Source organism: Dermacentor andersoni, chromosome 3 (assembly GCF_023375885.2).
Source record: "Dermacentor andersoni chromosome 3, qqDerAnde1_hic_scaffold, whole genome shotgun sequence".
Classification (NCBI taxonomy): Eukaryota; Metazoa; Arthropoda; class Arachnida; order Ixodida; family Ixodidae; genus Dermacentor; species Dermacentor andersoni.
The window spans coordinates 67,348,163-67,368,057 of NC_092816.1; the positions used below are offsets into that span (position 1 = coordinate 67,348,163).

At 47.4% G+C, this 19,895-nt stretch overlaps 2 protein-coding genes across 2 annotated transcripts in view; one reads left to right on the forward strand and one right to left on the reverse strand.

Annotated features, from left to right (window-relative positions):
• The first annotated feature begins 3,966 nt into the window (after positions 1 to 3,966).
• On the forward strand, positions 3,967 to 6,129 carry LOC126545923 (uncharacterized). Its single transcript, XM_050193976.3, has 2 exons — positions 3,967 to 4,547; positions 5,722 to 6,129. The coding sequence occupies exons 1-2, from the start codon at positions 4,251 to 4,253 to the stop codon at positions 6,100 to 6,102; spliced, it is 678 nt and encodes a 225-aa protein (XP_050049933.2). The 5' UTR covers positions 3,967 to 4,250; the 3' UTR covers positions 6,103 to 6,129.
• A 5,136-nt stretch (positions 6,130 to 11,265) lies between these two features.
• LOC126545895 (telomerase-binding protein EST1A-like) overlaps positions 11,266 to 19,895 on the reverse strand; it is a 100,465-nt gene continuing 91,835 nt past the window's right edge. The window contains exons 17-19 of the mRNA XM_050193939.3: positions 16,895 to 17,106; positions 16,152 to 16,233; positions 11,266 to 15,313 (exon numbers count right to left, since the gene is read on the reverse strand). Coding sequence (XP_050049896.2) covers positions 15,183 to 15,313; positions 16,152 to 16,233; positions 16,895 to 17,106 — 425 coding nt within the window. The 3' untranslated portion in view covers positions 11,266 to 15,182. The remainder of the gene's footprint in view (positions 15,314 to 16,151; positions 16,234 to 16,894; positions 17,107 to 19,895) is intronic.

Sequence of the window (19,895 nt, forward strand, 5' to 3'; positions counted from 1 at the left end):
ATCGTATAGTAGTGAGTATTCGCGATTCGTATTGGAAATTTCTCACTTCCGACAATGACGCGAGACGGAACGTGCGCGTTCCGGGAATAACTCGATTTTAGCAATCGTGCGCGCGTGTGTGTTTTATTTAGTTACATATGCCACGTGGTCGGACGGGTTAACAGCCCGTAAGGAGGCAAAGCCAGGAACGTGCTAGCCACGTGGCTCCCACGCCAACTCGATTATTTATTTAACAGGGCGGCCTTTATTTAGGCACACTATGTAAAACACGAAAAGTGCATTTTTGAGGTTCAGCATTCAACGACACTCGCGGAAGCGTGCTGCTGCCGATAGCGAAGTTTTAATTTCTGATTCGCGCATGCAGAAATTACACGTCAGTGCTGATCTCTGCACCGGCAACTCATCAATATCACACTTCTTTATGGAACATAAATGTCTGCACGTGGCTGGAAACATGTATACGCGTAGATGACGGGAAATGTGTTGTTGGACGGTTATTGTTTCTTTTTTTCCAGGTTTATAAAAAGCGTTTTTTTTTTTTCATTCAGTGTCATCGCTCATGCGGTTGTATTGACTCATGTTCTAGCGTTATTATTACTATTGTTACTTTAGTGACGCACCTCGCTAAGCCATAAGCATAATGGATGCAAACAATTGGAGTACATAAATTTTGGAGTTTTACGTACCAAAAACAACGATCTGGTTATGAGGAACGTCGTAGTGGGAGACTCCGGATTGATCTTGGTCATATGGGGTTCTCTAACGTGCTCCCAAATATGAGTACACAAGCATTTCTTCTTCCCCTTATTTTTCTTTTGCATTTCGCCTTTATCGAGCGGAGGCCGTCGCCGACGAAATCAAACTCGCAAGCTTGAGCCCAGCATCGCAATGCCAGGGCCAACAATTACGCTACCAAGGCGGGTGGATGCGAAAATGAAATTTCATTGTTCGATGTAAGCGCATTGCGTGTCTCGTTCCTTATTCTTGTGTTCACGTCCACGCGTTGGTCCAGACTCCACGCCAACTCGGCAAGACTCACAAAACAAGCCCCCATACTGGCACTTTTGTTGAACGCCATGTTCCCGTTTAAGTGGGAGCTAACGCTAGCATACTTTGTAGATACTTGTACAGCACTTGTGAATACGGTAGGCTGGTTTAAATCACGTTGGTTTTTAGGCCCCGCGGTTGACGAACGAGGAACACCGATCTCAATCCGCTACGAATAATGCTGCGTATACAGTGCCGTCACGTGCTAGGTATATACATGTATACTGTCAGGTACGGTTGTCAAAAAAAAAAAAAGGAAAACACGCTATGATACACATATCGTTGCCACGCGTTGCCTCGGCCGGCCTTGCCACCGCACCGGCCGAGGTCATTAACGGCGGCGCGAAAATTAAGAGACGCGATGAAGCTCGTTGTACTTGACACGCAATCTTGAACCTGACGAGAGAAAAAAAAAAAAAAGAAGGTCCGTACTTCCTCTACGGTCCAGGGCTTTCGCCATTTTGTTGTCTTTCTTCTTCTCTTTCTTTTTTATCGCCACAGCGCGGTATGGTTTATTGAGATGGGAAGCCAGTGATTTATATGTACGTTTGGCCGTGCAAGCACGGGGCAAGAATGGATACACTATATACGGACAAAAGAACGCGGCAAGCACGTCGGCCATGGCAGGAGGAGGGATCCGTCGTGGTGGCATAGCGGCTGTGGCGCATGCCCTACTAAGCACGAGGTCGCGGATTGAAATCCCGGCCGCCGCGCTGCATTTCGATGGCGGTAAAATGCGAAAAGAACGCCCGTCCAAAAAAGAAAAAAAAAAGAATTCTGGTGTTTTACGAATACCAAACCACTACGCGATTACGAGGCACGCCGTAGGTGCGGGACAGCGGATTAATTTTGACCACGTGGGGTTCACGTGGTCAAATTCACGGCGGTGCACGGGCGTTTCTTGCATTTCACCGCTATCGGAATGCAACCACCACGGCCGGAATTCGATCCCGCGCTCAGGCTTAGCAGCGCAACGCCAAATCCATTATGGCATGCACGGCGGGTAACACCTGTGTACCGTGCATTGGGTGCCCGTTAAAGAATCCCATGTCAAAATACGGCGTGCCTCGTTATTAAATCGTGGTTTTGACACGTAACGCCCACAGATTTAATTTTCTTTTTCGTGCTAGAACGTTGAGATTGGCTTCTGTAAGAAAGAGAGAGCGAGAGAATAAAGGAATAACAGGGAAGAAAGTCGGGGTGATATGCAGCAGAAAAACGCTTGAGTCCAGCCGCCGTGGTTGCTCAGTGGCTATGATGTTGGGCTGCTGAGCGCGAGGTCGCGGGATCGAATCCCGGCCACGGCGGCCGCATTTCGATGGGGGCGAAATGCAAAAACACCCGTGTACTTAGATTTAGATGCACGTTAAAGAACCCCAGGTGGTCAAAATTTCCGGAGTCCTCCGCTACGGCGTGCCTCATAATCAGAAAGTGGTTTTGGCACGTAAAACCCTATAATTTAATTTTTTTTAGCCCACTTCTGCGCCGTTCTTTACCAATGCAATGCCCTTTTTTCCCCTCATTCATTTTCTCTGAACCCATGCACACTGTCCAGATTTGCAGTTGCAATAGGCGGATCGGCGAGAGAGTTCAAAACAATTATGCAGATCCCACGCACTGTGGGAATCGATGTAAGCGAAGCTTCCCGATCTGGATGCTTTCATTGACAATAATTGACGGTGATGTTGACCGCAAGCGCTTAATTTCTTCAACGTTTAGGCTAACACGAGAGTGGTGAGTTGATGTTAAACGTTAACTTGCGTGCACCACCGCTGTTTGTCTGCGTAGTGCACAGATCAGTCAGGGAGAGGTGTTTATTTGAGGCATTGTTGTGCGCCATATTTGATAACCTCTGAGAGGGTTGAGCATTGTTATTTCCTCACATGGCACTGTGGCAATAGTATTAAACTTGAATTGGATTATGGGGCTGTGCGTGTGAAAACCACACTCGGATTATGAGGCAAGCCGTAGTTGCGGACTCCGGATTAATCTTGACACCGTGATGTTCTTTAACGTGTCCCAAAATCTACGTGCACGTGCGTTTTCTATTTGGCCCCCGTCGAAATGCGGCTGCCGCGATTGGGATTACATCCACGACCTCTAGCAATGCATTGGCAGCAGAGATAACGAGGTGGGCACAGAAGTGTTGATTTGACGGTCGACCGCTTCCGTAGTGTCTCCTGGACCCTGCAGTGCCTTAATTGATGTGTCTCTGCTTCTGCACGCCCTGCGTGAGTTGCCCGCTCGACATTTTGCATGGCTTTTTTTTTTCTCAGAAATAGCAGCAACATACTGTACCGTACCTCGAACTTAAGCTTATCCTGTTTATAGCTTACCGCTGTCGTATAGCAGTGAGGTTTCTTTGCCTTCTCACGTTACCTCCCCCCTCTCTTATATGGGAACTGCCTCTTCTCCTCCTTCTCCTCTCTACAGTTTTATGTGCGTCCCCTCCGGCCTCGCACGTTAGTAGAAAGAGGAGCGCTGCAGCTTCTGCACTGCTTCTGAGGGGAGTCACGCCTAATTACAGCTGTCAAGCAGCTAATGTGGCGACGGCCAGGGAACTCCAGAGGGCATTGTGCACATTCGACGCGTGGGGTGAAAACGAGTTTCTTCCGCCACCGTTCCTTTGCTGCTGCTACAGCCCACAGCAGCAGCAGTGGGAAATTCGAAGGAAGAGGCAAAGAAAGCTTCGCTTTAAGACCGCTTCCAAAGCACTGGTACGACAAAGTGGCCTGACAAGTCATGGGCGAAAGCCCACAAGCTAATCTTCGCTTCCACACAAGGCCCGTACCTCTTTCATAAACTTTCTGGCATTAATCGTCTGTTCATCTATCTCGTAGCCACCCACTACTCTCGCTCGATATGCCACTGGGGGTTTGACAACGACGGTCAACGCCACCCAAGGCGTAGCCCCGCCCACATGTCTGGCCCTCCTTCCCATGAGCATCTCTCTCGGCAACCTTTGTTCAGCTGTTGAGTTCCAGGAATGCCACAATGGCACACTCGTTCCCCGCCCACTGACACTCGGCTCACTATTTGCTCTTGGCCCCGCCCAGTTTTCAAGGAGCTAAAAAGGCCCGCGGCAGGCGCAAAATTTCAGACCTGTCGCTGGGAGTCGTTGTTATCAGGTGGCACCCATCTTCTCGGCTAACTATCGCGCCACACCAGCGCGTGAGGTCACCGTCACCCCGAAGAAGCGAGAAATGATTCCGGCGGCCCGTCAATCTGCCATGCCTTGCTGCTTGTTTCGTGCGGCGACGTTGATAGTCATCGCGTTCCTTCATCTGGGCGCAGCAGCCTCGGTCGCCCGTCCAGCCGCCAAGGGCAATGGAAGCACTCCTATATTCGACGCTGCCACGGACGCTGACAACCATGTGTTTGCCAGAGACACCAAGAGAACCGCCGGCAACGGAGCCGATGGTCGAGAAGACTTCGTCAACCAGGAGCGGCTCGCCAGTTACACTTCCGCCATCGCCTCTTACAACTCAACCGGAGCTCTGGTAAGTCAACTGAAGCATCGCGGTGCTAACCATTCCGTTTCTTCTTTTCTTTTTGTTTTTGTTGTGCGAGTGAAGCAGGCAGGGGTCATATAGCGCTGTGTCGAAAGGAAGACGTGCCGACCAGGCTTGTGCGATGCAGGGGTCTGCCTCTGAGCTCGGCCCGAGATCGAGGAGTTATGCCGTAATGGTTATAGTTCACTGAAAGCCAGGCCAAGCGAACGAGTTGGAAATGCGTAAGAACTGCGGGACCGCTCGGACAAGTCGCACCACGCCGAGTACAAGGTCGCCGAAGCGGAATCACTGTTACTTCGAAAATCTTTCGAAAATCTGTGAAATTTGCAGTTCAGCTCTACCTCTACGATCAGTTTACACAGGTAGATCCTTCTATGTGAAGTGTTATTTTCGTTAATTCTGCGATGAGAGGTAGGTAGGTAGGAAGACACATAAAGACAACACGGGCGGCACTTCCAACTGATTTAACTTGGGCTGCGACCCACGGGTCACATATTCATATTCGCAGCCCAAATTAAATCAGTTGGAAGTGCCGCCCGTGTTGTCTTTATGTGTCTTCCTTTTGTGTGTGTTCAATTGCGGCAAAAAACATGTCTTTTAGCAAGCACCAACAATCAGTTCTGTTGCAAGAGCGATTGGTTTGTAGTGTAACGTTAAAATTTGTATTTGGGCAATTCGTCGCTCAATAAAAGTTCAGGAAACTCGTCTTTCCAATATGCTGTAGTCAATCTCAAGCCGGTGTCGCTGCAGGTTGTTTCATTCTCGCGTCTTTTCTATAAAAAAACGCGCGTCTTGTTGTTTTATGTTATAAATCTTATCTCGCGTCAAATAGGACAGTTTTCGTCCGGCGGAAGTGCAAGAGAGACCAGGCACGTACCGAGAATTTTTTTTTTATTTCAGGGAAAGGGGGGGGGGGTGCCAAGGGAACTTTACTATGCAAATGCGGAGGGGGCTTACCTTTACTAGTATAAATGTGAATAGTGCTCACCGTTCGCCATAAAGACGCGTAAACACGGAAAAGAAAAGTGAAATTAATTAATGAAATGAACGAAACGTGCCCGAGGGAGACACAACATAGTGACCATTCTTCACGTGCGTGTGTGTGTGTGCGTCTCCGTCGGCTCATAATTTCACTTTCTCTCTTTCTTCTTTTTCCTCGCAGCTACGGCGCAAGCGAACCCACCATCATCACCACCACCACCATCACATCCACGCCGGCCACCACGACCAAGGTGACGTCGGTTTGCCCCAGCGGTTCGACAACGCCCTGTACAGGGCCGTCGGCTTTCTAGACTCCAACACCTGCGTGTCGAGGCTCGTGTGCGAGGTTGTGGCCCGCCGCGGGGCGCGCAGCTTCATCGGCACAACCGTCGGAAGCATATTCGCGGGACTGTCGCACGCGCCCCCGTCGAGTCCCGCCCACGCTCTCTGGCGCGCCGCAGCCATCGGCAAGCACGGCTGGCTGCCCGTGTGCTCGAGCGCCTTTCCCCAGTGCTCGTCCCCCTTGTCTACCATCTTTTCGATACTCAATGTCATTGGATAACGTTCTCGATTAATAAAAAGTGTGTTTTGAAACGGAACTTGAAGTTAAAGAAACAGCGCTCTTGCGGACCACTTCCATGCTACTGGAAGTCGGCTTCCCCTGCAGTGCTGTTTTCCCTTTTCTCCGTGACCTCTAGATGCATGCCAGTGGACGCGTCGGCTGGAATAGTATGGCGCAAAACGCGTGAACAGGCGGAACGCATGGACAGAACGACACAGCGCCGATGCGCATGTCCTTCCGCAGTGGTCAGGCGACGCTCCGTCCTGGGCGGGAGCGTCGATCGCGGCCACTCACGAACGCGAAATGCATTAGCATCGAAAAAGGCGTCCCTACAAAATGGCGGCTCTGATTTGAACCTTTACACCGAGCGGGCGATTACGTCAGCAGAAAAGGGGCAGTAAGAACGTCCTGCAAAAGTTAACCGAAATCGGAGAGCATGTGACTGCTGAGCTTTCTACCCAGAGTAAACCCAAATGTGTCACCTGTGTGCGACATGTACCGTTTCTCGCTTGCAAATTTCACATGCAGAACTTTGCAAGACTCAAAGCTCTTCTTTTTTTATTTATTAGTTATGGCAGACCATATTATCTACAGGACTCGGCATTTGGTGTGAGCATTGTAAATCCGCATATAAAACGGATACAGCCTGCGAAAAGCTTACATCACGCTTTTTAGTGCTTTTGCGAGTGTTCTAGTCAAATGTAGGCAATATAATAATTCACGAAAGGGATAGCTAGGTACGAGTGAATTTCGTACCCCTTTCACCGTTCTTCGGAACACACACAAAATTAAGCGTTATGGTTTTGTTAAATTTAGGCACTGAGAGGCACGCGAAGACCACCTGTGCAAATGAGTAATGTGGTCAGGGCGGTGTTGCGGCTAGGCTGGCGTTCTGGGCATGGAATCGACCAAGCTCATTGTACTACGACATCAAGTTGTAGAAAATGAAGGAAAAGGGATTTATTTAGCTTAGTTGCACGGCTCCAGTGAGGAAGCCCACTCCATGCAGGTGCAAGTTAACGTCTCAGTTCACATCAGGACCCTCTGTCCTCACTCGAAAAGTATCGGCTTTTAATCTCCTCGTATTCCCTAGGCGAGTCAATTAGGGAATCTCAAGACTGTCCAGCAGCAAATAACCATGGTCGACTCCGTTGCAATACCACGCCCAGGCAACTCCGCCTCGAAGAAACTGGTTTGGAATTCATGGCAAAAAGAAATCATCCGGCGACACCTGGTCCGTTCGTCGTTGCCCACCCCGTCCTTCGTTCAGTCAGCAAGGTCAAGCGTCGCCTGAGGGCATTTCGTGGAATCTTGCAGCAGCCTGTTTGCATTCTGTCTCGACGGCTGGATAAGTGCCGAGGGACGGGTGGTGATTTGACTCCTCTAATTAGGAGCGCTTATCCATTCGTTGACCGGGTTCCCTGTCAATCATCCTTTTCTTCTGTTTCTAGGTAATAGGGGGGGGGGGGGGGGGGGGAGCGCTTTTAGTCGTTGTCCACGCCGCGCTAACGTCTGGTTAGGAGGTGCGATGGTTTGACATGTGCCAAATGGTCAATTAACACCCTTGGTGGTGTTGGGACGTAACAGGGGGCACAAAGTGAAATGATAATTATGGCTGTCAGCAACCCAAATAACTAAAATTGACTAATCAACTTCATGCTCACTGCAGTTAGTGGGTATGTTTGTACTGCAAAGTTAGACGCAGTCGTGTTTCTACAGATCTATATACAGGCAGTATCTGTTGGAAGAATTGTACTAGCGTGTCTGTGCTCCGAGATATCCGACTCCAAATTTTAATTGTCGTTCGCATAACTACGCATGCAAGAGAGGATGGGCGCAAAGGTCATCCCTGATGTGACGCGGCTGTTGCGTGCGGCGTTTAATCTGACAACGGGGCGGAGGCATTGGCAAATATGATAACTGTCCCCAGAATGAAGACCTGGGAGTCGGTCCGCACTTTACCTGCATGTACAATCTTGGCATTTCAGAACCGGATCTGCCCCTCTGGTTACCCTCCCTGCTTTTCCCCCTTTCTTCTGTATCGCTCTTTTTTGACATTTCAGTAAGTGAGATAAAAGCCAAGGAAGGAAAGACAGGGAGGTTAACTAGAGGATATCTCCGTTTGGCTACCCTGTACTCTGGAAAGGGAAAATGGATACGAAAGTTGAGAGAGAAAAACACTCAGTGCCCTTCCACTCTCTGAAGAAGGCTGACTAGCGAAGCTGTGTATGTTGTAACATTCGCGGTGCTGGTCGCATTCTACGTTGGAATCTGCAGATGAGATTGGCCCACTTGCCGCGATATCCTTCTTTATTTTGCCACCCCCCTGATTGGATGCTTAGCGCTCAAAGAGCGCGTCGCTGAAAGAATAAATGTCATTGTTTTCCTTGCGCTGCGTGGGTCGTCTGTTCCTTGGGCCGATCGTCCTGCCTCCCTCGGCGTCTAGCCGTCGAATACGTAACAATGTGGGCCCCTTAATGGCGAATTGCGTCTCCGCCGCGGGTCGGCCGGCATTGCACTACCTTCGGGATCGGCCCACGCATGGGGAGTGCTTAACGGCTGCTTCACCTCCACCGCGGGTCGGCCCAGCATTGCACTACCTTCGGGATCGGCCCACGCATGGGGAGTGCTTAACGGCTGCTTCACCTCCGCCGCGGGTCGGCCCGGCATTGCACTACCTTCGGGATCGGCCACGCATGGGGAGTGCTTAACGGCTGCTTCACCTCCGCCGCGGGTCGGCCCGGCATTGCACCATCTTCGGGATCGGCCCACGTATGGGGAGTGCCTAAAGGGGTATAGAAATGAAAATTTTCGTTCATGCGTTCTTTGAGTCGAGTGTTGCTTACTGCTTCAGGAAGCACGATACACACCGCGGGATTTATACATACCCGATAAATAATTTAATAATAGCCTTATTTTACCGAGCGATTTCGGTTTCTGGGCTTCGGGTGATGCTATGACGTCGTAGGAGAGGAAACGCAACACGGCTTGGTCCCGTGGGTCACAAAAATAGTGACTCAAAACCATGCTGCGTCGTCTGCTCGCACATACGCGTGCTCTGCCTACAGAGGTAAACAACTGGCCACTCGAAGCGCATGTCGCACTTATTATAATTATTGCGAAGAGCGACAACAACGGTAAGAAAATATTGCGGCTTGGGAGCGTCAGTGATTCATTCCGAAGCGCCGTCAGCTTTAGCTTTGAAGTGAACCGGAGGAGGCCTAGCGACGATATTTATTTTATTCTGTAAAACTATAGCGTTTATTTCATTGTACTCGGCATTCGGGCAGCAAAACAGAACTTTTCCTCATCAAAATTGAGGATGGTTGCCGGACATGATCAGCCATACTTAGCCAAGCACGTTCGAATATTTAGGTATAGCATGTTTTTATTGCGTCGTTCCGTTGAGAACAGAGCCACGTCAACCGGCACATACGTCGCGGTAATACGAGGGCCGGATCACAATAGATATATAAACCGATCAAACATACTAGTGTTGTCTGCGGTGACGCGAGCACCGGCGCAACTCAGTTCCGTGAGACCACGCTCCCTCGCATCGGCGATTTGTATGGGCAGTGAAAGTCCCCAGCCCCCTCCAACCACCACTGACTTGCGACATGCATCCTAATCGAGCGTTATCAGCACCGGCCCGATTCATGAGTCACTCCCGCCGAGAGGCAATGACGATGCTCTTTAATTAATTTCGAAGTGCTTGCGCATACATGTTTACCTTGACTGCAGAGAAACTTCTGCATTAAGATTTCCTCTCTTTTTTTTTAAGTATTATTACTACCGTGCCTCAATACTTCTGAAGTTTGTCCTTCGTCATTCGCTTTTCTTTTTTTTTTTTTACTTAGACGATTTTTTGTTGCATAATTTTCATTCTTTAGCGGTTTCCAGCCAGAGTACAATGATTGTGCTTACAGTGGGAGGCTTTTCTGCGTACAGCTGTACCTACCAGTGTAGTTACAAAAATTCGCAGACTCACTCGAAAGGTGAAGCATCGATTGCCATAGCAAATTAAACGGCTATATGAAGTAAGGATATTAGTCTTATCGGCCGTATAAACTTGCAATAATTAACAAGCAAGGCGTCACGCGCGCACAGGCAAACACTGTATGTCACTCGATGACCGCGGGCACTCGTCTTTTGCTTCAACGCGAAGTGAGCGGCTAGAACACAACGCACACGAAGCTATCAGCCCTCGGCCATTTTATAACAACCCATTTAACGTTCCGTTCTTCGCGCTTCCTCATTGGCCAACAAAGCTGCGCCGCCATAATCGCCTGGATGAGGCACTCAATCGCGACGAACGATACAAAATGAAATGGACCGTTACAGATTACTCCTACTCGGCGGGCGATCCCTCACCTTATCAGCGTTTCTACAGAACGTGCCAGCGGCCGCTACCAGCCTTCGATTCAAAGCCCAACGCCCATCAAAAACCCCCCTAGCGTAACGATATGTTCTTATCGTTTTTAAGCGCCTGCTTGCGTAAGGCGCCAGCCGTTGTACAAAATGAAAGGCTTGCAGCGTCCCACCGTCACGATAACGAAACGCTCACTGCTAAAACCGTTACGCCGCTGCTCGAGCACGCATACGTCGACGGAGAGGATGGTTTGGCGTCGATAGCTGCATTACAGATCGCAAAAAAAAACACACACACACACACACACACACACGCGACAAAAAGAAAATTCTTTCGCCGTGCTTCGGTGTCGCGTAGGAGGCTTTTGCAGTGGTCTACGCAGCATCAATTAACAACACATCCTTGCATTGGCGGGTCAATGTCGGCCGTGAGAATGGACAACCGTTATGACTGATGGATACACATAATCGCGGCTTCCCCTTCACCTTCGTTATAGCGAGGTTTCACCGCATTGTTATTGCAATAATTTGTACAGACTGTCGCACACTGCAGCCGTGACGGTATATTAATGCAATCATCCACCCTTTGCACGTAGAGAGTACGGTCATTCGACATATTTCCTGTACAACACCTATGGCATTCATAAAGGTTCCATATCAATTCAACCTTTTAAAGGAATAATACAGAAAATGCATGGAATTAATGGATTGTATGTAGCAGATTTCAGAAATAGAGACAGGAAGCAAAAGGACACAATCTTCTTCAAATGTAGGCAAGACAAATATAGGCAAAGGTTGTAATAGAAACTGTTTTTAATGACCATCACATACGACCTAAACGTGCTTGGATTTCACTGTGACAGGACTCACATGCACATACTCACAAAGAGAAAGAGAGAACTAATGGCAGCATTGAAATGTGTAACCAGGAATTAAAACACGAGTCTCACTCACATTGTGAGTGTGGCAGGAGGTAAAGTAAGGCAACATGTAGCCCTTAAAGAAAGAAAATGGCCAACAAAACATGGAACGACATTAAGTCGGGAGACACTGTACCGCTAAAAAGGTTGGTTCACAAGCAGGGTGGAAACATGCCTTGTACTCTGCGCCGAGCATGATGAGAGAGGACACCAAAAGCAACACAATAACAAATGAAGCTCCACAATTCAAATCAACACCAAAATAGACTGCATAAAGGCTAGCACACTTCAGTGATTACCGAGATTATGGTAGTGGTATTGCAGAGACAATGTCCCACATTTTCTTTTAGCAGCTACACTCAAGTGTATGCAACTGCAATACTTACAGGCTGCTATACAAAAAAAGGTTGCCAGTGTGGATATGCTGTCTTCACTTTGTGGATTTTATTATGAACTTGCAGCACTAAAGCACTGTTTTCAGGTTTCCACAAGGCATTGCAGCATGAAAATTAGAGACCACGTCATCATTTAGTGCATGCACATCACCTTTGGAATTTAGACAACCTTTATTTGTATATATATGTATATCTTTGTGAAAAGGGAACAAATGGTTAATTGTTCCATCAGTGCTGATAGACTTTTTGCCCATATTATTGGGAGTGAGTAAAATAACAATGTCTACAAGGCATCTGGGATGGTCCAAAAAGCATGAAGCTTTAGTACAGTTTTCCTGCTGTTATTGCAAGACAGAGGGCCGCATTCGAGGGGTGTACAAAGTCGCACATGGATTGCAAAAAGTGCCGCATCAAATGTAGGTAAGCTTGGGTTTCTGCAACTCTGGCCATTCGGTAGAGGCGAACAATAGAAGCACCACTCGGAACACCGACAACAACGAGGACACCAATACACCTGCCTCTAGACAATAAGAACACCAGTTACTGGTTTCCGAGGTGTTCCCGTTACACATACCACCACCAGCAGTGATGGGAATGAATCTTGTTTCCCATAACCACTTTGTACCAGCAGCACTGCCGACTTGGAGCCAGTATCCCAAGCATGAGTATCAAAGTGAAACATTGTGTAGTAGTGAACTTCTTTTGAACAAGCAATGAGGAAGAGAAATAAAGAACATGAAGAAATGTGAACGAGATGAAGAAGCACAACTGCGAGCACTGTGGAAGTCAAACCTAGACCGAACTCCAGCTTTAACATGCATATAACAAAAAAATGGCAATCAGTAAAAGCATGTGCTGTCACCTTGCAATTGCTACCTCTTAACAACCGCATGCCCAAGACCACCGCACATAAACAGCTGCAAAAGACAAGTTTATTTCAAATATTTTCAGACCAATGTCATGCCATTACTCCTACAAACATAACCACAGCGTAAAAAAACAATAATCTGATGACTTGACAGCTGCGTGCGGTTAATCACAAAACCCTTGTCTCAAATTGACACAGCGAAATGCAAGTAGCGCAATTGCTGCAGCTACAGCCGCTTCTTGTATTCGTACCACTGTGTAACTACCACAATGCTCGCCAAATTTTATGCACAGCTACAGAACTCGCATAGTTGTGTACTACATGAAATGTTCATGACATAGCAAATGTTTACAATGTGTATTTCACACAATGAAAAGTAATGAAAAGCACAATACAAAACACAAACAGAAAAAAACTGATGCTAAAAAAAAAAAGCTTTTTGAAGCAGAAAAAAATTGAAGCTAAAAAAAAAAAAAAGAAGCAAGAATCCATCCATCTGGTAGAGTGGGGCAAGACAATGTCACCACATCACCCGAGAAAAAACGCACAAAAGCTAGCAACAACCAAAAAAAAGAAAAATGGAGGTAGTAAGACGTGGCATGATATGATGAAAACACAGACACAAAAAAGCTATTCGCTTTCACATAGAGCACATGTGAACACGAGTTGTATCACAACCTCAACATGACTGCACACTTAACACACCACCAGTCAAATTAAACTGAAATATGGCACCTTGGGGGTGCAAAAGAGGAACATGTACACAATGAATTCCATTTTTCAATAAAATACTTACAGACACACCTTTTGCTCTTTTTGTTTTCTCACCCAGTTTATATGTACGCAAGAATCAAAATCACACACACCACAATAAGCCTGCCATAAATGAATGGGAACCGTGGCCCAGAACACCTTGCTTTATTCAAGTGAGAAAAAAAAAATCACAGAGCTAATATTAATACCATACAGAATATCACTGAACGAGATTTCAGCTGGAGACCAGAAACAGCTTGCATGAAGCATTTTACACATGGGTAACTTTACCTATGGTTACACAGCTGTGTGCAAGTAACAGTAAGCTTTCAAAAGACAAAGGAGAGACACTCGCCTGAGACATTTTACTACAGTAAATTGACAATGTCTGCTTACTGTCTGCTGAGGGAAGCTTTTTACAACTGCATGTAAATTTACGCACAGGTAAAATGCTGTACATGCAGCCTCTGGAATTTATACTGAAGAAATAAAACCTGTACTGTGTTAAGAGTAATAAAATGCAGTGAACATTACACAAGAAAAACAAGCTTGCTAATACAAACAGGTATTTAATGCAGTCTACGGCTATGTTGCATTGCTCTTAGATATGCTACAAGTTTGCACTATGTTATCTTCTGACAAATGCATTCTTGAAATCCTAGGAAACCGCCTCAAAGATGTCAAGGTATTCGTGGTTCCCTGTAGTGATCTAAGAGTGAGCGAGATATAGAGGAAAAGGTGCATTCCCGACAAAGCATTCTTGCCCACCGGGCCCAAAACTGTCGTCACAATCAACTGGTTCTGAACATACGACCACAGTGAGTTTACATGACCATACTGCCATTGTGTTCTCGGAAAACATACAAACATGGTTCTTCTGCAGCACAACCAGACCTTAGATCTTCATTCACCAGTGGCAAAAATATAGTACAATTACATTTACCATGGGGCTTTACCACTTGCTTCACACAAATTTCTTCCTTTTGAATGTGTACCCGATTCTCTATGACTGTGCTACTCCTGCAAGACTGTTGGCATGCGCTTGTCACGTGTCGAGGAGTTGTCTTAGCACTCATAAGGCGCTTCCAGCAGCTGCGGCTTTTCATCAATTCAAGTGTGAAGAATAGGCGCAGTAAAGTGATGTAGCAAAAAGTCAAGTCACTCTATCCTTCCTGTTCCTTTGCATGCTTTATTACTGAAACAGATAGCCTCTCAAAAATCAAAAACTGTCTCTTTTGCAGATAGCTTTGTTAACACGGTAGCAGAGAATGCAGTCTGTGGCTGGATCCTGTGCTCTCCTGTTCTCATCCTGGGTGATGACGATCAATCAAGGAGGCGCACTACAAGAGACTGCAGAAAAAAAAAGAAACGAAGCACAAGGAAAAAAATGCTGCTATTCTGCTGCAGCTAGTATGAGCCTGTGCACAGATCTCGTGCGTGCCTCGTGAAACAGCCGAGAGTTAATTTCTCCTCTTGCCAACCCCCCTCAAAAATGTTATAACAGACATTGCATCATCTCCTTAAAGGGGCGCTCTAGCGGAAGCAAAACTAGGCGCCCTGTCTTCCTGGGTTTCAGTCAGCGATGTGCTTTACGGTTTAGCTGGCCAGCCTGATAGACCTGTGCTTGCAGAGCTGGAAGGAAGGGTGCACCCGAGGGCTGTTGTTCAGAGTGGGGTTGGAGGTAGCGATATCCTTCAGGTAGTTCTGGCGCAGACTTCACTGCATTGCTCGTTTGTGTTGTGGCAGAGAGGCGTTTCTCTCTCTCATACGCTGCCCTCACGAAATGTTGGCCCAACGGAGGAAGGCTGGCAGGTCCCGTACGGGCACATTGTGTGTCAGGGCTTTCACGCACAGGTTCCGGTCCTCAGTGATTAGAACTGTTTCGCGGTATAGCTTCACCGGTGCATCTGCCAGAAGAACAAAAGTGCCTGGTAAGCACAACACTCTTTCTGCATGTGATAATGTCAATTTTTAATATTAATTCTGGGGTTTTTACGTGCTAAAACAAGAATATGATTATAAGACATGCCAAAGTGGGAAACACTCGATTAATTTTGACCACTTGTATTTCAATAACGTGCGTCCAATGATTGGTATATGAGAGTTCTTGCACGTTTCCCCCACTGGAATGTAGCTACGGCGGACGAGATCAAACGTGTGATATCGAGCTCAGCAGTACGCAATAGCCACTGAGATACTGGAGTGGTTTGATGAATGTCAAACAAAACAAGCAAGGTTAATTCGCATGAAGTAACAGTCGCAAGCCATACTTTGTATAGACTGTAGTGCTTGTGAAACTGTTATAAGAGCCAATTCTTTGATCTAACATCTCAAAACAGCCTACTGTCTTCAGCATTATCCATGTGCTTAGCCCCCCCCCGCCCCACTGACACATCACTGCTTTATAAGTAGTACCCTAATCGGCTACCAAGAACTTCAGGCTATGTGAAAGTTCAGATTGTCCACGGTCGCTGCATACAACTGTTTGTTTCTGCTGTGACCGCTTTCTTGCCGATGCCACAAATGCCATTACACACCTAAATAGTATTAAAATGTTTTTTTTTCCTAAACCAACTTGTCACTTCATTGCCTTGTCCAGTCAGTGCCCCATGTGAGGTACTTTTCACGCTGCTCAAGAATCCTTCAGTGTGAACGCAAACAAGGTTAACTGACCTTAATCAAACCCAATGTTGCTTTATATAGTTCCTGATCTCTTTGCCATTCCCAGAATTATGGTATACTCACCAGGCTCCCTAGGAAGTGCATGCTCCGTACGATCATTGCAAAGCAGCAGGCAGCAAGTCAGAATTTGGTCATCATTGGTCCCCTGCAGTAAATTGAGAGAAATGTAGTTGATCAATTGGTGAACTTTTCATGTCCTACAGCTGCAATGTGACTGTGGATAATGAGTGACACTGTACTGGACAGCTCCAGATAAGCATTCTTTCACATGCACACAAGCTTACGTAATTTAGGTGCTTTTGCATAGGGCAACTATCAGAATTGATGTTTTTGCCCTTCATGTGTTCTTGTGCGAGCTGTACTGTAGTAATTCTCTACCATGCATGTGCTTCATCTTGCCAGAAGTTTAATCTTATGGCTAAGTGCTTTTCCATAGATCATACAGCTAAAGCTCTCCGATTCCAATGCTGTTTGTGGTCAGGATTTGAAGCTCCTGTCTTGTGCTCAGTGGAAGAATGCCATAGCAACCGAGCAACCATGGCCAAGTCAGTCATAACAGCAAGGTATACTTATCTAGACTTTTGCTCTCAATAGTACAGGCACCTGACAAATGTCTTAAGCAAGAACATGGAATGTTAGGGATATAGTGGCTTGAACAAAAGAAAATTAGTCTAGGAGAGCTAAGTTAGGGACACTTAAAAAAAAATCTAGCAGTTTTCTGCTAAGTGCAGATTAGCCAACAAGGATCAGTGCCAGGTGCAATCCCGTGGAAAAAAAGGGACGAACAACACACAGTCATGGTGTACCTTGTAATCGCCAAGATCTTCGCTACGGAAGCTGATTGTGTCCAGTACGGAGCCCCTGATGGTGATCGCCCGCAGCTTTGGCTCCCGCTGGCCAAACCTTTCCTCTAGATAGGCGAGGGCCGCCCTGGCACTCGAGCCCACCTTCTCACAGTGGTCAGGGCACGGTCCCGGACGAGATCCACCTCGTGCCAGACCATGCAGCTCGTTCAAAACTGCGTACAGGTACATGATAAGCGTGAGTGAAATAAAGAACTCTAGAAGGTTTTCTTTTCTTTTTTCCTCTTACACAATAAATCAAGCAATAAATGTAGCACTTGAGCTATGCCATTTGCATTGAGTGACTTCCTCTAAATTGTAACTATTGTAAATCCAAAGCAGCTAAATAATCAAACAATTTTAGTATGATGAAAGAAGCCCACTGCTTTCTTCAGCATTGCTTTTGATTTGAGAACATAACATCAGCTCACTGCTCCTCAAAGAAGGTGCAAGTAAATGATCCCAGAAAATAAATAGAACAGCTTGAGAGTCCCGCTGACAGTTTGACAATAAGGAACTACAAATGAGTGAGATTAACACCGAAATTCCGAACATGCTTCTAACTTAACCTACTGAAGGCTAAGATGAATGAAAAGTTCAGCATGTAGACACACATATTTATCACAATGCAGCTCCTGCAGCAAGAACTGAACCAGCAGCTGTTGCACTAGCCAACATGAAGAAAGAGTATTACGTTGGTCTATTCTTATCAACACGACTGTAATTTCCTAACGGATGGTTGCATCATACCCTCCACTACTGAGAAGACATGTCCCACCTGTCCCAATTAACAGATTCCGTGTTTGGCCCCTATGTAAAGAACATAAATAAGTCTTAATGCGTACAGTGACAGTCTACAGGTAAAAAAGAAAAGAAAGAAAGAATGACACTTTTTGTACAGAGCTACATGACTGAACAGGGCTTTGTGCTCAGAGTGAGAACATTTTTCTTTTAAAATGTTTGTTTGACTTTATCTTGATGTTACTCTATTCACTTCTTAACATCAAGGCAGACACGTCACGTTGCTGCCTTAGCTGCTCAAGCACATTTATGCTGAGACAAAGAAACGGCAGGATGAGTAAATAATCATAAACGCTTGAAGATATGAAAAAAGAAAAAGGAAGAAAGAATGGGGACACACAGAAGACGCTGGTGATAAGCACAGGCTTTTGACTTCCTCATGCCCCACCGAATTATAACAGGTCGCAACAAATAACACAAAGTTGATAAAAGAAAAATGGCACTTTCTTTTTTCAATTTGGGCAGTACTCAAGTTCTGCGGCCGGAGCCACACCGCTCGGCCGCCAAGTTGGCTTACTCGCAGGACACGACACGTTTGCGGTAAAGCCCACCTCTGGCACGTAAGACGACGACGCTTCTCCACCGACAGCGGTCGGTCAACTCGCGCTACGCGCGCGCTTTCCCGAAAGGTTGCGTCGCGGCAGATGCAACCAGCAGCTACGGCACACGAGAGGTCGGGACGGGTTCACAAGTAGTGCCGTGGACGGGGTGGGGGGCCACCGCTGTGTTGCGCTTTCCCATTACCACGAGGGTCATCATGAACAGACAAACGAGACAGGCCGCTGCGTTCCTTGAATAGTAGCCCCCTCTTCTCGGCCTCATCCTTTTCCGACACCCCGTGGCGAATAACAAGCGCTCGCTCGCGGCGGCTTCATTTAATTTGCGCCTTCACGAGCGCAGCGGCGCAAGAAGCAGCCACCGCCACCACCACCTCGAGAGCCGCGCGCTCGGAACAAACGGGGCAAGCACCGGAGAAAACAACGAGGCGGAGAGAAAAGAGAGCGGCGAACGCGAGGCGGCCACCGGTGCTTCGTTAGCCGCTCGCAAGAACGCCGTCGAAGAGGCGCGTTCGCTCACTCGCAGACACCGACACCGCCCGCCCAATGAATAAAACCCCCGCCGCCGCCTCGCTCCAACGGCAGCGGCCGACGAGAAGAAAGCGAACCGCAACGGATGCCATTGCCCTTGGGCCGCCGCTTATAAGATCACGGCCAGGATCGTCTAAGCGGCGCCTGCCGTGTGAATTTCGGGACGCAGAGTGGACGGCGAAGTCTGGCCTGTCTCAACCGTGGGAAGAAGCTGGAATGGCGGCACGCAGGGAGAGGGGGGGGGCTACAACTTCTACGGACAAAACCCGCTGCAGAATCGAATTGGCGTAATTAGGGAAACATTCCTCCCTTTGTTGCACTATAAGGGTAATGCAAAAGACAATCGGGTGGCGCCGCTCTTCCGTGCATAAGCTCGCGAGATGTGCCGCCTTCAGAGAAAACTTTCGCGACCAACTTTCACCTTCACGAGTCGCAACGTGGAGTCTGAATAGGTCAGCCCGACCTCAAGGGAGACTCGTTCCAACGCCAAAGCGAACGCTGTGCCAGACGTTCAAGTAAAACAAATTAATAATAATAATAAAAAAAAAACAATGGCGATACAGAACCGTGCTAGTGCTAAGCTGTTGCACTGCGATGAACTGTCTAAACATGAACAGATGCGACGGAGAAGCCTGCTGCATCGCGGCAAGTTTTCCCGCAGCGACGCTTTCCGCAAGGTGAAAGCTCCACGAGCGAATCAAGTTGTTACCGCGTCCCCACGACAACGTCACTACACTGTGCAAGTCTGTCGGCTTCCGAGTCGTAACTTAAATAACGCAAAAATTAGTACGACGCTCGGCCACTAACACCACATGGCGCTTCCGGAAACCGCGTGTTGAAGACGTCTGCCCACGGTCGATTTAGGCACCACTGGCCTCCTTGAAGCCCTTGGGTTCAGCGAGAGCAGTGGAAAAGTAAACATGTCCGCACAATAGAGATGAGTAAGAGGCGACTGGAAGATTGGTGGAAGTAGGGAAACGACAAGAAACGGAGACGTACAAAAGCAAAGCTCGCAATAGGGGATCAGAAAATTTGGTTGTGGCAGTTCATAGGGTTTTTTTTTTTAACTTAGGTAG

What these genes read in the sequence shown, in the direction of transcription:
- LOC126545923 (XM_050193976.3), top strand. Translation starts at nt 4,251, where the DNA reads ATGATTCCGGCGGCCCGTCAATCTGCCATGCCTTGCTGCTTGTTTCGT. An exon ending in ACAACTCAACCGGAGCTCTG is followed by an intron (nt 4,548 to 5,721) that starts GTAAGTCAACTG and finishes TTTTCCTCGCAG; the next exon opens with CTACGGCGCAAGCGAACCCA.